At 39.4% G+C, this 18349-nt stretch overlaps 1 protein-coding gene across 3 annotated transcripts in view; it reads left to right on the top strand.

Annotated features, from left to right (window-relative positions):
* The first annotated feature begins 162 nt into the window (after window positions 1-162).
* The window catches only part of LOC139942905 (nck-associated protein 1-like), a 30149-nt gene continuing 11962 nt past the window's right edge, over window positions 163-18349 (top strand). The window contains exons 1-17 of one of the 3 annotated variants that reach the window (XM_071939725.1): window positions 163-419; window positions 1246-1353; window positions 2662-2754; window positions 3881-3937; window positions 4572-4714; window positions 5452-5542; window positions 5661-5798; window positions 6354-6402; window positions 6919-7132; window positions 8130-8226; window positions 8968-9222; window positions 9359-9440; window positions 9927-10131; window positions 11269-11401; window positions 15410-15678; window positions 16157-16288; window positions 17307-17422. In XM_071939725.1, coding sequence (XP_071795826.1) covers window positions 321-419; window positions 1246-1353; window positions 2662-2754; window positions 3881-3937; window positions 4572-4714; window positions 5452-5542; window positions 5661-5798; window positions 6354-6402; window positions 6919-7132; window positions 8130-8226; window positions 8968-9222; window positions 9359-9440; window positions 9927-10131; window positions 11269-11401; window positions 15410-15678; window positions 16157-16288; window positions 17307-17422 — 2281 coding nt within the window. In that variant the 5' untranslated portion in view covers window positions 163-320. Of the gene's footprint in view, window positions 420-1245; window positions 1354-2661; window positions 2755-3880; window positions 3938-4571; window positions 4715-4739; window positions 4843-4867; window positions 4971-5451; window positions 5543-5660; window positions 5799-6353; window positions 6403-6918; window positions 7133-8129; window positions 8227-8967; window positions 9223-9358; window positions 9441-9926; window positions 10132-11268; window positions 11402-15409; window positions 15679-16156; window positions 16289-17306; window positions 17423-18349 lie in introns of those variants that run through there. The other 2 variants (XM_071939723.1, XM_071939724.1) reach the window with 2 other exon arrangements.

Below are 18349 nucleotides of genomic sequence, written 5' to 3' on the forward strand. Positions count from 1 at the left end.
TCATTATTTCTATCCATCAATGCTACTGAGTGACGGTCATTTACGGTTATAGTGAAATTCATTGACTGGCTAAAATTGTATTCATCTTCGTGCAGCTAGCCGCTCTAACATAGACGGTCTATGACTCAAATCAAACATTGGTACACATCCAAATTTGACGCTCACTTCATTCTACTTCCGCAATCAATGAATGAAAAGGCCAGTATTTTTCTGGTCTGACACAGCCGCGCCTTGGAAATTTCATCTCGTAGAAATGTTTGTAAATTGAGCATTTCTACCGCTTTTTGCCAATAAATTGAGGAAGCTGCAACTGCATCACAATGTCTGTGAATCAAAGCCAGCAAAAGTTGGCTGAAAAGCTGACAATTTTGGTGGATCGTGGACAGGGAATGTTGGCCCGTCTTTACAACATCAAAAAAGTAAGTCTTCAAAATTTGACCTATTTTTATAAGCGCTGCAGTGCATGCCTATGTGTGTAATCTAAAAACAACACACCCACTCTATTTCGTATTTGTAGGTGTTGTATACTTCTAGTACTTTGCTTGTTCAACCTGAAAGAGCTGTAAATTAAGAGACATATTTCATTTGTTGCACATTCACTGCTCTGTTTTGATATTAAAAATAGAGAACAATTGAATTGAAAAAAAAAATAGAACATCATAACACCTCCATCCATGCATAAGGTTTATCGCAATTCAGAAATGCAATGCATTGTGGGAAAGGAATATGGGGCGGTTTCTATGCAGTTTCTTCGACTCGCGCACGCAACGCCTGTACCTCTGTGTGAGTTCAACAGCGCCCTCTCTTGATATTTTGCTAATTGCGATAAACCTCATATGGATAAGCCATTTATTTATTTAGAATACCCGAGCACAAAATCAACAGTCAACATCAAGTAAAAACACACTCTGATGACCCAATTTCAATTCAAGCCAATTTTCCAAACTTTGGTTGGGTCGAGAATGTTCATCCACAGTTTTGGATAAAATGTGCGGAGGAGTACAATCGTAATTGTATTGTACTTTATTTGTATTTATTTGCTTTTAAGATTGTGTAACCTACACAAAAAATAACTTTTCAATGTTTATTGTTTGTAGTAATGTATTGCATTTACATGATTTATTACCTATATTTTGCCATTCACAGTCTACTGTTTTAAAATTAATTAACTTTTTAATTTATTTTCTCTGTTTTTTAAAGAATGATTTGACTGGAAATTTAATAATAATGATTTTTCTTTCTCAGGCATGTCAAGATCCGAGGTCACGTCCAGCATTTCTTTCTGAAAAAGCTCTGGAGCCATGTCTGAAGAGCATCGTCAAGAAGTTCCCAAACACAGAGAAAAACACACAGGTATAAAAACATTGTATTAAAGGCAGAGGACACTATTGGTAATTGTCAAAGACTAGCCTTCACAGTTGGTGTATCTCAACATATGCATAAAATAACTAACCTGTGAAAATTTGAGCTCAATTGGTCTTCGAAGTTGCAAGATAATAATGAAAGAAAAAAACACCCATGTCACACGAAGTTGTGTGCGTTTAGATGGTTGATTTCGGGACCTCAAGTTCTACATGTAAATCTAAGGTCTCAAAATCAAATTCGTGGAAAATTACTTCTTTCTCAAAAACTATGGCACTTCAGAGGGAGCCGTTTCTCACAATGTTTGATACCATCAACCTCTCCCCATTACTCGTCACCGAGAAAGGTTTTATGCTAATAATTATTTTGGGTAATTACCAATACTGTCCACTGCCTTTAATTACTATATATTTGAGGGTTTCCGAGTCTGCATGAAGAAAAGGCACAGGTGGGATTCGAACCACTTGAGTTTTAAACTGGACTGTAAGTCTGATGCCAACATGTGTTTGGTCAGTAATCACATGACCAGACACGTCAGGTGGTGTGTTTTTCAATTGAATAATAATACCTCACTGTCTAATATCTAAACAGAAACAAATTATGTTGAAATGTTGACTTTGAATCTGATGTACCTTTCAATTCTGTCTCAATTCCCTTTCCTCAGAAAAAAATAAGAATTTACTTCCATGAATCAAGTTAGTAAAATTGTAGAATATAAAGCAAGACAAGTACTCAAAAGAACATATGCTAACCATTAAAGGAACACTTTGCCTTGGATTGGTCGAGTTGGTCTTCGAAAAGCGTTTGTAACCGTTTTTAATAAAATGCATATATGGGTAGAATACAATGATCCACACAAACACACCTTGTAATTGAGCGGTTTTTCCGTTTACGTCGTCGACTAACACAGTCGGCCATTTATGTGAGTCAAAAATTTGACTCACATTAATGGCTGACCGTGTTAGCTCACAAAGTAAGAGGAAAACCGTGCAATTTTGAGGCAAATTTGTGTGGATCATTGGATTCTTCTTTTAAAACATCTTTCCAACCATATGATTTTATAACAAACGGTTATAAACGCTTTTTAAAGACCAACTCGTCGATCAAAGGCAACCTGTTCCTTTAATATACCCATGGTGTTACCGCAAACCAAATTGTACATTGATACCTCACCATGCAATGCCTCAAATCCCATGTAAGAATCAACTTCCTTATTTATAAAGACAAATCCCTAATCTTAAAGCAGTGCTGTTGTTTCTGAACGAATTGCTAACGTGCGTTTTTGTTTCCTACGTACAGGGTCAACTTGCCCCGATAGATCAACGTAAATCTGAAATATTAAAGGTGCTGAGTGTCTACTACACAACCTTCCGCGATATCCATGAATACACGGTAAGCTGACCACTGACCCCCCCCCCCCCTCCCCCCCCCCCATTTGGAATGCGCATGTGCACATATGCAGGCTTTGAACTTCGTTCTTGAAGGGGAACAGCAATTTCCCTCAAGGAAAATGTAAATTTGCATTGGAACTTTGCAAAGGGCACCACAGCAAAAGCACAGGGTACCACTGCAGTTTCTGTGGGTGTAGTGAGTTATTTTGAGACCTGGTAATTTGACAGATATATGAAGAGGGTGACAGTTCCTTTAAGCTGGACATCCCTGTTGCTTTTGTTGTAAGATTTCTTTACACAATGAATATCATGCTGGGGTTAATCCGGCTGGAATGGGAGTACATGTAGGTGGTGTATAGTGTGGTCTTATTAATGTCAATCCACTTCCTTGTTCTTGAAACAGCGTTACCAATAGTGTGTAGAAGACTACAATATACGTTTGACATACATAGCGAACAGAAACTCATCTCTTTTAAAATGTAATGTAAAAACCCACCTTTTTAAAACCGCATTTTAGTGTGTCTTCTTCTATGGTCATCTTGCCAGTTAGTTTAGAATTGTAGCGTAGATAGGGTTAGAGGTGTCTATCTCCTGAAAAGGTCAAAACATTACCGATGCAAGCATCTAGGATATATGTAATAAGTAACTATTAGTTCTCTGTTGGCGGGACAGACATATCCCCATACTTCTGTTTTGGCATTGGCCTGGTGACCAGTCTTTTTTCTTTGTCTTTTTCTTCCACTCTGTACTTTTTAACATGTGTTCTGCGCCTTTGATCATTTAACATGTAAGGGGCACAATATAAATTTTAAATATTATTATTATTATTATAATTATATATTGAATCTACATGTACCAGGGTCCAATTTCATAGAGCTTGAAGCAGAAAATATTTTGCTTAAAAAGGTTTGTGCTAAGCAAAAAAAAGCAGGATACCGGTCACTGATTGTGCAAGAGAAATGACAGTTTGACTGGTAATCATATCCTGGTAAGCATAATTTTGTTGTGCTTAGCTAGTTTTTATTCTTTAAGCAGCTCTATACAATTGGGCCCAGGCCATAAACTAACATTGTGCAAATGAAATTATCGATTGTGAATTTATTTATTGGTTTTTCTTTGATTTGCAGGATCATGTGACAGAGTTACTGACTGTCCTAGCGAGCTGTCATGTGCATTTTGACATTGTAAGTAATCTAGATTCTTTAAAAAAAACTGAGGAGCCCCATGTGACAATATGTGTCACATTTAAAATTAAAAAAACACTAACAAATTTAAAACCCCTCATCACATAAATCAAATAAATGTTATATTGATACCCTAACTACTTGATTTCTACCTTCAAATAATTTTTTGTCACCAACAGTTTTTCTTGGGTTCCCTAGGGTTAAAAAACAAAAATCAAATTTGGCCCTAGAATTTGTTTGTTTTCATTTGCGATGTTTTAAATACATGATTGCATTAAGCTACATTTTGGAATAACTTTTTCATGTAACTCCTCTCTTTTCTTCATCCTAGTTATTTAAAGAGATTATTTACGTTGATTTGAACTTTGTAGGGTCTGCACAACATTGGTAAGATTGGAATTATAATTACTCATAGAGTTGGACATGACTATGGTATAAAGATAGTCGAGGTAGATATGAGTGACACAATAAATGTTTAAGTATATTGCTCAAGGGCACTTGAGTGCCACGACCAGGACTCGAACCTACATTCCGTAGATCAAGACACCAGCAGAGCTTGAGTCTGGTGCTCTTAACCTCTCGGCCAAGAAAAGCCAAATAACTTCAATTCTTATCATTTTCCAAACTTTTACAGACGGCCAACTTTGACATGACCAAGAACTACCTGGAGCTAGTTGTGACTTATATTTCAATCATGATGTTACTAGCGAGAGTAGAAGACAGGAAGGCTATGCTGGGACTGTACAACCAGGCTTATGAACTAGCCTATGGGAAGAGGTAGGTACACTGAGGGCTAAGTTTGTTGTGACTTATATCTCAATCATGATGTTACTAGCGAGAGTAGAAGACAGGAAGGCTATGCTGGGACTGTACAACCAGGCTTATGAACTAGCCTATGGGAAGAGGTAGGTACACTGAGGGCTAAGTTTGTTGTGACTTATATCTCAATCATGATGTTACTAGCGAGAGTAGAAGACAGGAAGGCTATGCTGGGACTGTACAACCAGGCTTATGAACTAGCCTATGGAAAGAGGTAGGTACATCAAGGGGCAAACTTCCCAACAATTACTGTCAGGTCTTGAACTTTGCTCTTGAGGAGGTACAACAAGCTTCCTCAGGTAACCCTACGAGTAGGATTTGAAATTATGCATGGTGGAAATATGATATAGTAAAGGTTTGCAGTTATAACCATGTAATGATAATCTACAAATGAGTTGGGGTGGTTCTGAAAATAACTCTATTGACCCCTTGCACGCGTGCACACGCGACGACTGTGCCACGCTCACCATGTTGGTGGTCAATAGGTTTACGTGTAAACGCTGCGTCGCCTAAAATGCGCACTTCTCTGAATAACACACGTTGACATTGACCACCAAAATGGCGCATCCAAGATTATTCTGATGATGACATCAGGTGAATTGGGTCAATATGAGGAAAATGTAAGTTTGTGGCTGGTAACATGTTTATGCTCAGCAGGATTTTTCTATGCTTAACAAGTATTTTCTTATTTGCAGTGAGCCCTCATTCGCTCGTCTTGGCACGCTCATCTGTGACTTTGACAGCCCGGTGAAAAAACTCACGCAGCAATTTGTACCACTTGAACGGGTAAGAGCACTTTGCCAAAACGAAAAATAAAATATTAGCAGAAGTGAAGTATTTGTGTTTCAACTATTTTGAGGATTAAGATCTGCTAAAATTAATGTCCTCTCTCTTTTCTTCCCAGTGCGTTGCATCCGCGTTGTTCTCCCTCCTCCATCTATACCCAAGACGCAACATGACAGCTGGAGAGATGCGATCTCAAGAGATGCTAAGCCTAGTCTCCAAACCAGCTCTTCTCTTGAATCCAGCACAGAGTGAGACTGTAAGTACTATTGGTATTTTCTGTTAAACTGTGTATATTACGTCTTGAGTTCAGACTAATACCTACATGGCTAGTCTCCAAACCAGCTCTTCGTTTGAATCCAGCACATAGAGAGACAGTAAAGTACCATTAGTCTTTTCTGTTAAAATGTGGACAAAACGTCTTGAGTTAAGACTAATACCTACATAGCTAGTCTCCAAACCAGCTCTTCTGTTGAATCCAGCACAGAGTGAGACTGTAAGTACTCTTGGTATTTTCTGTTTAACTTTGTACAAAACATCTTGAGTTAAGACTAATACCTACATGCCTAGTCTCTAAACCTGCTCTTCTGTTGAATCCAGCACAGAGTGAGACTGTAAGTGCTAAAAGTAGATCTGTAAAACTGTGTATAAAACGTCTTGAGTAAGACTAAATCCTGGATGGCAAGTCTCCAATTCAGCATTTTTTTTACTGCACAGCTGGAAACAAACGGGTCACAATTTCTGTGGTGTGTCGTAGCGGAGCGGTCTAGTTCAACGGACCAAATCTCACTCTGATTGTTTCTTTTATTTGTAGATGCGTTGTGAGTATCTATCTCTGGACACCATGGAGCGCTGGATTATACGTAAGTTTAGCTCTTGGTCTATTTACCTTTATTGTGTCAAATTATTGAACATTTTTGCGCAAGTTATCAGCCGCTACGACAACAGCTAGGGCTGAATCACCTTGTCATGGGGTGTCATGGCCGAGCGGATAAAAGCACCGGACTCGAGTTCTGGTGGTTAAGTCATCAGGATGTGGGTTTGAATCCCGGTCGTGACACTTGTGTTCTTGAGCAAGACACTTAAACGTTGCTTCTCTCCACCCAGGGGTAAAATGGGTACCTGTGTGGACAGAGATGGTTTGTGTGAATGATTAGCTTGGAGTGCGGTTACTCGCAACATCGGCTTAATACTCCCCAGGGAGCTGAGATGGTTAAAGGAGTGAAATGTATGGCCCAGTGACCGGGGGGGTAATAATGTCAGAAGCGATTTGAGACACCCTTTGGGATGTGATTAGCAACAGTCGTAGCCGCCAATTCGGAGCCTATCACGACAGGGAGCCATTTTAATTTGTTTGTTCTGCTTTCTTTCCTCCTCAGTGGGTTTCTTGGTGTGTCCGACCCTCCTCCAGAGTAACGAGCGAGCACACGCCCTCTGGAAGCCGGCTCTACAGTGGGGATTCTGCATCACGCTGTTCCGAGACGAGGTTCTCATGTTCCATAAGTTCATTGAACTGTTCTTTGATACCATCAAGGGCTTCCATAAGAGGGTATTAGAGGTCAAGGAGTGCTGTAACTTTGCTCTACTGAATGCGTAAGTAGATAAGATTAGATTAGATTAGATACAACTTTATTAAATCCAAAGCTTGAAGTTACATGACATCATCTCTCAATAATTATATAAATTATAGAAAATACACATCAATACACAAAACACAGAACATACCAAAACATTACAACTGCGCATAATTTAAACAAAAAAGGGGGAAAAAAGACACAATTCATTGTACAGTAATATTAAAAATGAACATGAGAAAATTGTACAGTAATATTGCATAAATACTGTTGCAGTTACAGAATGTGATAGTCTAGTTACAGAATGTAAATTATTGAAGATCCACAGTCACAGAATGCTTATACAGTTATTGAATGTCTAGTTTCTGAGGTACAGAATGTGGCTGTACAGTTGGAGAAAGCAGACAACAGTTCACCCAGAATATTCAAAGTTACAGTAATATTGCATAAATATTGTTGCAGTTACAGAATGTGGTAGTACAATTACAGAACTCCTTTACAGTGATAGTCTAGTGACAGAATGAAAATTATTGAAGATCCACAGTCACAGAATGCTGCTGGGGTGTCATGGCCGAGAGGATAAGAGCACCGAATTCATGCTCTGGTGATTCTGTTCAGCAGAGTGTGGGTTCGAATCCCGGTCGTGACACTTGTGTCTCTGAGCAAGACACTTAACTATAATTGCTTCTCTTCACCCAGGGGTTAAATGGGTACCTGTGAGGGCGGAGATGGTTCTTGTGATTGATTTAGCTGAGTAGCGCATTTGTTGCACAAGGCTGTACACTCCCAAGGGAGCTGAGATGGTTTAAGGCCCAGTGACCAGGGGTAATAATGTTTGAGCATCTTGAGCATCACTGCGTGACAGACCTGAGCGCGATATAAAAAGCCATTAATATTATACAGTTATTAAATGTCTAGTTTCTGAGGTACAGAATGTGGCTGTACAGTTGGAGAAAGCAGACAACAGTTCACCCAGAATATTCAAAGTTACCATGTCATATTATCTTTCCGCACAGACCCTCTGTTCATCGAGACAGGCGAAAGTTTTTAAGAGGAGCCTTGAAGGAACTCGTCACAATCCTCTCAGATCAACCAGGACTTCTTGGACCAAAGGTAAGCTAAATAATTCTTCGAAGTTGAACATGGTGTTACTGCAAACCTCACTAGATTGTATCTCCACCATGCAAAGTTTCAAACCCTGTGCAAGGGAACAACTCACACATTACACCAGTGCTTAGAAAAGTTGGGGAGGTAGTGCTTTCTGCTCTACCAGCCAGGCTTCTGATGGATGATACCCAAGCCTATATGCGTATGGACCGTAAAGAGGGTAACCCTGTTTCAGCTCCGCAACGACCACTGGCAAAAATAAATTGTAGCTCACACCTTGTAGTGGCCTTCAGGTCTTGTTTGTCTGCAACTTGCAGTGTTACTGCAAATCATCCGCATCTTCCCATCAGTTTATCTTGCCCAGAACTCATGCTGTGTCATTTGCAGATCGCTCACTCTCCTGTTTTGGACCAAAAGAATGGAACACTCTCCCTAACCACATCAAGGTTGCTAACACTATTCACATTTTCAAGAAACTCCTCAAATGTTTTCTATTCCAACAAGTGTATCAACATTAATTTCATCCAACTGTCTTGAGCGCCTTCGAACAACTTTGGTTGATTTTGGCGCTATATAAATTCCCTCTGATTGATTGATTGATTGATTGATTGATTGATTGATTGATTGATTGATTGAAATCTCACTAGATTGTATCTCCACCATGCAAAGTTTCAAATCCTACCCATGTTTACGTTGTTACCAAGCAAAATTTCAAGTCCTACCTAACAATGTTGTCTTGTCTTGCAGGCTTTATACGTCTTCATGGGGCTAGCCTTTGCTAGGGATGAGATTCTTTGGTTAGTGAGACACGCTGAGCATCCTCATCCTAAGATGAAGTCCAAGGCTAACGTTGAGGACTTCTTGGATTCCCTTCTCCCTGAGATGCTCTTCTATATGGAGGAATTAAGAGCCCTTGTGAAGAAGTACCATCAAGTTCTTCAGCAGTATTACATTCAGTACCTGAACGGCTACGATGCGATCGTTCTGAATAATCTGGCCAAGGTAGGTTTCTCTTTCTGAACAGATAAAAAGTAATCATCAAGTACTAAACCACATTCTTAAAATTATTAAGAATAAATAAATCAAATTGTGTAAGTCTTTTTTGTTGGTAACTCAGTTTTTGTTTGTTTCTCTCCAGAATCTTCCATTGTGCTCTGAAGACGAATCCATCATTTTATCCTCCTTTGTTCAAACAATGGAAACTCTCAATCTCCAAAAAGGTAATATTGACCAGTACAGAGGGCAATAGTATAATATTGACTGCTCAACTGGGCATAAGCTTTATTTGATCAAACTTAGACAGGGATTCAACGCCGAGTCCATTATTGTGCCCTCCCTCGTCCAAACAAAGGAAACTCACAGTCTCAAACGAGGTAATATTGACTGACACGGAGGGCAGTAGAATAATACTCACCTTGTTCAGGTGGTCATTAGCTTGCAGTTGCTAGATCACTGGCAAATAAACCAAGGGTTGCAGGTTCAAAGAATATTCTGGTTAATTTTTATGTGTTCAACCCAATTTGATATGAAAGAGACCCGTGAGTTCCCCCCCCCAAAAAAAAAAAAAACAGCAACAATAATAACCGCAACACCAACAAGAATTAAATAAGTTATTTTTTTACTGTGTTTTCTTATATTGTGACGTACTGACGGTTAATTTCATCGTTTACTAAAATTCTTTCTCCTACATTCCATCTTATCTTCAGTTGAAAGCGGAGACGTCTTTGATTTCCGAGGTTTCCGTATGGATTGGTTCCGACTCCAGGCGTACACCAGCGTACGTAAAGCTACCCTCATCCTGACTGAGAATCATGAGCTAGCTAGGACCATGAATACCATTGTGTTTCATACCATCATGGTGGATGATCTGGATGAAATACTGAATGAGACGTCAGACCTGAGCATCTTCTGGTGAGAAATAAAGCCTTGAAATAAAAGGCTTCTGGATCTGAATTATATAGTCGGCAAAGCTTCCTATTGGAAACATCTCACCACATTTTTGTAGAGAAGACAATGGGCGGAAACCCAGCGTTTAAGACCTTGCTAGAAAATTGCAAAATTTAGCGATGCATGTGGGACTGCACGTCAACAGCCACATCTGAGGCGATTTGTGCAGTAAAAATATCAAGATCAAAAACCCCTATAGGGAAAACCCACGCAGTCAGGTAGGGATTAAAAAACCCAATCCACATGCAAAGGCTCCAGTCTGAGGTGGGATTCGAACTTGGGTCCACGTAGGTGAAAGGCAGGGAAAGAAACCACTGAGCTAACCTGAAGGCTCAAATGAAAAAACAGAATTAGGTTTTGCAAACTGCTCACCAACCAAAACGAGCTATGGTATCGTTAATAGCAAAAAAAAAGTTAACGGCCTGATGTTTCGACCCTAGGACAGTCTTTCTCAAAGGCTAAAATTGCCAGCTTCACAACAAAATGCCATCTTGTACCATTAAGAGGGACAAATACAACTCTGTACAAAGACTTCCATACCGAAATGAGAACGTAGATTTTCCCGTTGCAAACTGCTTACCAAGCAAAATGTGAAAAAAAAATAGTTAACAGCCTGACCCTAGCAGAGTCTTTCTTGAATGCTAAAACCCTCGCCAGCCTCACAAAAGAAATACCATCTTTGACCATAAAGACAGACAAATGTAAACCATGACTGAACTCAAACAACTAGGGTCATAAGTCAAGGTGGGTAATGGTTGGTTTCAGAAAATAATTCGCCTTTAGGTTCGCAGTTGCCCAACGTTTCTATTTGGACCGCAGGCCTAATGTTTGAGATGTGCCTGAGCTAGGACTCAAAGTTACTAAGTTTCTTGAACTTGAGTTTCTAAGCTACCTGAGTTACTGGAGTTTTAAGAAGCCAAGTTGTTGATATCTTTAATTCGGTAGCCATCGCAGTCGGTTCTTCAACAGGATGTTTCAGTTGTGTCTGAGCTACGCGTCCCAGTTACTAAGTTTCTTGAACTTGAGTCACAAAGTTACTTGAGTTACCGAAGTGAGTTAAGTTACTAAGCCAAGTTTGTTATATCTTTACTTTGTTTACAGCCATCGCAGTCGGTTCTTCGACAGGATGTTTGAGTTGTGTCTGAGCTACGCCTCCCAAGCTCGTTACGCTATTGCATTCCCTCTGATCTGCACTCACTTCATCAACTGTACCCATGAACTCTGCCCCGAAGAGGTAAGACTAACTCATATTTATTTTCATCCTGAAAAGTACAAAAGACAAATAATGTGGAGGCACGGTTCTAACATACCACTAAGGCCTTAAGAGGAGAATACAACATAGTTTATTTATTATTTAATTAAACACTTAATGGACTTGTTGACAGCAGAATAAAATGTCAAGTAGTGTGTTTTGTGTTCATATATTCATGCGATTATTTTTATTTCTTCATTTGCCTAAAATCTCATCAGGTTTTGCACCCCTATGTTCCGACAACCCTATGTTCCGGCACTCCAATGTTCCGGCACCCAAATGCTCTGACACCCTTTTATTCTGACACCCCTATGTTTCAACAACCCATTGTTCCAATAACCCCCTCATTATTTATATACTAGGGTTAAAGACAGTGGACTCTATTGGTAATTGTCAAAGGCCAGTCTTCTCACTTGGTATATCTCAACATATGCATGAAATAACAAACCTGTGAAAATTTGAGCTCAATTTGTCGTCGAAGTTGCGATTTGCGAGATAATTATGAAAGAAAAAACACCCTTGTCACACGAAGTTGTGTGCTCTCATATGCTTGATTTTGAGACCTCAAATTCTAAATCTGAGGTCTCGAAATCAAATTTGTGGAAAATTACTCCTTTCTCGAAAACTATGTTTTTTCAGAGGGAGCCATTTCTCACAATGTTTTATACTATCAACAGCTCCCCATTACTTGTTACAAAGTAAGGTTTTATGCTAATAATTATTTTGAGTAATTACCAATAGTGTCCACTACCTTTAAGGTAAGGGTAAGGAAAATACATTAGGGGTGTTGTAACGGGTGTCGGAACACTGGAGTGTCGGAACATTGATGTGTCAGAACTTAAGTGTATAAATGATTTTGTTAACGATCAATGTAATAATATTGCTTGTTTGTCTGTCAGTTTGTCAATATCTACTGTCTGTCTATTTTACCATATTTTTTTTCTACCCAAGTCTCACAAGATTCAAGTTAACTTCGTGGATTGTGTTAACTTCCCTCGGATACTTACATATGTGAATAAATTGCTTGTTGGTGTTGGAGGAAAATAACTTCTTGCATTATAACCTTTTTAACCCAACTTTCTTTGCACTTTCTGTTTTGATCATTTTTGCTTGAAACTATAAAACCTTCTCCGATAACATTTTCTCTTTGCAACATCTTCAACATCTTCCTTCCTTCGATATAATCTCACCCTTTTTTTTAATCTAAAACCGAAACTCACTAACTCTTACAGATTAGCGCACGAAATGATCGCGAAACAAGCACTTATTTTATGGATAGGGTAAGAATTGGTGTTGTAAACGTCAGTCATTCCATTCTGGAGGGAATGGTTTTATTGTATTTTTGTGGTTCCAAATTTTGTGTCCATCCATTTCAGTATGTAATTTCAGTCTTCATAGTTTAAGAAAAGACTTATAAAACACAAAATCAGTTCATCATCTAAATAAATAATGGCACCTGCTATATTGAGACTTGTTTCGTTTGGAGTAAGAGTAAGCCTTAAAACTAATGTTGCATCTTGTCATTAAGACTTATTCAACATCTTCAACAGTTAATAAGTTTTGAGTCTTTTTGGCAAAAGTTTACACCAAATTTAAGCCGACAAGTCTTGTAGATTTACTCTACAACATTGAAAGTAAAGCTGGGTTTTTTTCAGGCAACATTTCACTCAAGTTCATACATTTGCCAACATTCTGCACATCATGAATTACAAACTTAACGAGAATTACATATCAATGCCAAGATGACCTCAAAATATTGTCATCTTTCCATTAATCAGTTCCAGGGGGTGTATTATTAGTTGATGGAATAGCTGCCTGTACCATAGGGTATTTCCATACAATTGAAAATTTCAATTTTTCCTAATTATTTCCACCATAATTTTTTTTTTAGATTCTCTGTTTTGGGAAAATATCTAAAACTTTTGCAACATGAGCTTAAACAAAGCAAGCTTGTGATAAAGTATGAGGTTTTGTCTTGGACTAAAAACAAATAGTTCTAGAAATTAATTGATTACAATTTTGGTATGGAATTGCTCCTTTTTCCAGCTTTTGAAGAGTGCCCATCTAGTTTGAATGTATCGCTTGTTGTAGTTCCACAATAATTTCAGTGACTTTTTCTCTTTGTATTTGTACAATTGTTTGGTCACTTTTTCCTCTTGACTGTCACTGATTAAATGTCATTCTTTGCATGAAAGATCTTTTTTGAACTTGTGCTTTTGTTTTGTTGTAGTAGTTGTAGTACAGAAGGTCTACATACGTTTTTTGTATAGTTAATCATAACTTTAACTCTAACCCTTACCCTAAACAGCCCGGTCACACAGGCCCCGATAATGAGAACGATAACGAGAACAATAAAAATGCACGCTCTCGATTGGTTGAAAGAGCGTGGGTGTATTCTGCGTGGAGCATTTCAACCAATCGAGGGTGTGCATTTTTATCAGTCTCGTTATCGTTCTCGTTATTGGGGCCTGTGTGACCGGGCCTTAACACTTATCCGAACACTAACCCTAACTCTTGCAACCCTGACCTTTAAACTTTTCTCTAGGTTTAACCCTTATCCTAACCTTAACTCCAACCCGAATCCCAACCGTAACCCAAACTTTTGCAACCCTTACCGGCTACATCTACCTTTTCTCTAAGTCTAACCCTAATTCTAACCCCTTACCTAACCCTAACTGAAGCCCTTATTTTAACCCTTACCCTAACCTTAACTCCAATCCGAATCCCAACCGTAACTCCAACTCTAACCCAAACTCTTGTAACCCTTACCCTACCTCAACCTTTTCTCTAAGTCTAACCCTAATTCTAACCCCTTACCTAAGCCTAACTCGAGCCCTTACTCTAACTGGGCAAACACTTTCGCAATGACATGGAAATACACAACTCTCTAGTAACTTAACGTAGAACCAAAGATTTTATGCAGGCCTTACACTAAGCTCTTTTACAAAAATACTCCACTCTATGCATAGAGTTATATAAGGAACTAGAGGGTGCACTGGTGATACTGCTTGCGCAAACGCGACAGGACCGCAAGATGACAAGCGCGCCATTCTGTACGCGCGTTGAATATGAAATACACGTTTGAGGTTTTTTTTTTATTGAACGCTGACGTGATGCTGTCTGATCAACTTACAAAATGGCCGCACAAACACACGCCGTGAGATGGCTGTTTTGTCAACTCAGAAAATGGCCACCTGCGCGCATACCGGGGCGCGTATATAGGCCAGTGCGCGCTCTAGTTCTTATATATAACTCTATATGACTCTATGAGACCTGGCCTCATGGAGTAAGAAGAGTATGCACGTCTGAAGCTTCGTCAAGGAAAACATTCTTTCCTTCTAACAATTAAACAGTCTCCTGACTTCCCAATGGAAAATCCATCCTAACAATTACACTCTTAAGGCACCAGTCTTGCTTTTGTCTTGAGCCTCATTTTGATTCCTTCAGATGTGTGTATTGGAGATCCATGATGGCCGCCTCGTCAGATGTGAACAAATTTTCCTTAATCCTTCTGTCACTTTTTAGATGTGTGTTCAGTTTATGTCTGTATTTTGTCTTGTCTTGTATTATAAATGCTGAATGTATCTGTTGATTTAAGTACTATTATTTGAATCCAAAAGTATTTAAGACTTTACTCTTTCTGAAGAAAGTCTAGCATTTCTTGAGTGGATTGTATTCTTTCTTGTGTTTTAAAATCTGTGTACATGTAGGCTGGTTAAAGAGACTAGCTAGAGACTCCAACTCCAGTCACTGAATGTATAAAATGTATATTCTGAGTAGTGTCAACAGAACAGTGTTTTGTGAAGAGGCTGGTTGAGGAGACTAGCTTTTTGCATAGACTCCACTTCAAGTCGCTTGTTAGTGTTTTCTATTTTCATTATGCTTACATATAATTGAGTATCTGTATTAACAGCCTGGTTAATGAGGTCAGCCGAGGTGAGTAGTCTCCTAAACAAGCCACTCATCCATTGCTTTTCTTCTCATGCATAGCGCTACCACATTGGGGACCGTAGCCTGACCGTCACCAACGCCTTCTTGGACAGACTAGCCAAGGAGGTCAAAGATGTGGTCACCAAGATCTGCACGGAGCAGTGTATTCTGAGCGATCAGTTGTTGCCTAAGAACGCCGCCCCGCATCTTGCCAAGAACGAGCAGTTGAGACGGAGGATCAAGGAGAAAGATAAGAAGAATAAACCCATCCCGGAACCCATGGTGCCTGGGACAGAGAGCTTCCGCAAGACGAGGGAGAAACTCAGCATGTAAGTCTGCCCAGACAAAATATTGCCCCAACTCTAAAATTATTTGTTTTATTTAACCCTACAAACAGCCGCAATATATGACAAACTTTTGCTCAAACAATATTATTGGGTCAAAGAAAAGGTTTGGAACTGATTTGAAACCTTCCAATGTTTCCCATGTAAACATAGAATATACAACTCAAACACAAAACCAGATATTTCTGTTCCTTATTAATTTTCCTGACATTTTACCTGAAAATATCGTTGCAAACAAATCAGCAAGATGAGAAATTTCTTTGCGAATTGAGATGATTATACTGAAATGAATAGTCTCTAAACGGTTAAGTAGAATTTGAAACTTTGCATGGTGGGAGTATAATAAGGTGAGGTTTGCTGTAGCACCATGTTTAAATCTCTTTTGGGTAGTGCTGAAAAATACTTAGTTGAGGACTCAGCTTTTCGATCAGTATGCTCTGATTCTCTTTGCGTTTTCTTACAGCTATGACAAACTCCATATTAGCTTGACAGAGTTGTGTTTTGCCATCAACTACACTCCTAAGATCCTAGTCTGGGAGCACACCTTCTCTCCTAGAGAATATCTCATCCAACACTTGGAAGCAAGATTCGCAAAGTAAGAACATTCTCTTCATAGATGTTAAACTTGCATTTGGGATTTTGGATTACCTATACACCGATGTGTGTTAGCACTGTATACTCAGTATTTACCCGAGTTCTGTGTAGCTAACAACAGTCAAACTGTCTTCAGCTTCTGGGCAATTTCGGTGGTCTAGTTGGCAAGTCACTGCTCTAGAATTGCAAAGGTCTTGGGTTCGAATCCCACCCGAGTAGTATGCTCTGCTGATCAGAACCACCAGAGCATGAGAGTGCTTATCAAACATTCAAACTGTTTCTTTTTTTTTTCACATTTAGAGCACTCTATTAAACATTCCTAACTGTTTCTATTCCATCAAAGCTCTTGTTGGCATAATCATGTACAAACAATATTCCTTTACTGTCACTGATTCCTAACTGTTTCTTTTCCCCCATCAGAGCTCTTGTAGGCATGATGTATAAACCAGCGACCAATGAGATTGCCAAACCATCAGAGCTTCTGACCCCCACTAGAGCGCTTATTAAATATTCCTAACTGTTTCTTTTCCCCCATCAGAGCTCTTGTAGGCATGATGTATAAACCAGCGACCAATGAGATTGCCAAACCATCAGAGCTTCTGTCCCCCACTATAGCGCTTATTAAATATTCCTAACTGTTTCTTTTCCCCCATCAGAGCTCTTGTAGGCATGATGATGTACAAACCAGCGACCAATGAGATTGCCAAACCATCTGAGCTTCTGTCCCCCACTAGAGCGCTTATTAAACATTCCTAACTGTTTCTTTTCCCCCATCAGAGCTCTCGTAGGCATGATGATGTATAAACCAGAAACCAATAAGATTGCCAAACCATCTGAGCTTCTGTCCCCCACTAGAGTGCTTATTAAACATTCATAACTGTTTCTTTTCCCCCATCAGAGCTCTTGTAGGCATGATGATGTATAAACCAGAAACCAATAAGATTGCCAAACCATCAGAGCTTCTGACCCCCACTAGAACGCTTATTAAACATTCATAACTGTTTCTTTTCCCCCATCAGAGCTCTTGTAGGCATGATGATGTATAAACCAGAAACCAATGAGATTGCCAAACCATCAGAGCTTCTGACCAGCGTCCGGACCTACATGAATGTACTGCAGAGTATTGAGAGCCATGGTAAAAACAAAATTCTTATAAGACTCTTTTGACTAAGATTTTATTTGTTCACATCAAGATAATAACTGCATTGCTGCAGTTCATATCAGTCTTTATAACACCCCTTGCAAGTATTCTGCCTGCTCATTGGTTTAGAGCGCGTCACATGACATGTCTTAGTTTTGCTAAACGACGGCCGTGTGATAGTGCGTCGGTTTGCCATGCGCTAGTCCGAAGACTAGCACACGGCGCCGTGCGCTAGTCCGACAGACTAGCACACGGCGTGCAGTACCCAGACGTCCGTTGCGTGTACGAGGATGATAAATTAATTGTCTGTAACCATTTCGGATTGCACGATACTACATGCAACACAGTAAGTAAAAGTGTTTGCAATCTGTATTCGCGTCGTCCGTGGATTGTAGCATTCAGGTCTGTAACTTAATAATATAATGAGAAAATAGAATTAGCTGTATTAATAATATAATAGTACAGTATTTAGAAATGTTTGGGGTGTTATAAAACAAATATTGACTGCTTTTACTCGTGCCTTGGTTAAAAACTATGACTCCCCGGAGCGTTCCATTTTCCCGAGGCGAAGCCGGGGGAAAATGGAACGCTCCGGGGATCACCTCGGGAGTCATAGTTTTAACCATAGCACTCGAAGCAGTCAATATTTTTATACTACAGTGTTTTACTGTTTTGGCTTTGGTCTTTGGTGTACAGCAACCGATTTCACTAAACGCTATGGATTAATCCTATCTCGAGTTAGGACAAGTAACTAGTCCTTAGGATTAATCTTAGGTTTACTTGTTACAATGCAAGGCTGGGACTCGTCCTAAGTCCTAAGATTAATCCTAAGTTAGGAAGAGTTTGGTGAAATCGACAGCTGGTCTTGACTTCAACACTGGTTCAGATGATCAGGGATGAGGAATTTCAGAATTTCATCTG

The sequence above is a fragment of the Asterias amurensis genome, chromosome 10 (assembly GCF_032118995.1).
Source record: "Asterias amurensis chromosome 10, ASM3211899v1".
Lineage (NCBI taxonomy): Eukaryota > Metazoa > Echinodermata > Asteroidea > Forcipulatida > Asteriidae > Asterias > Asterias amurensis.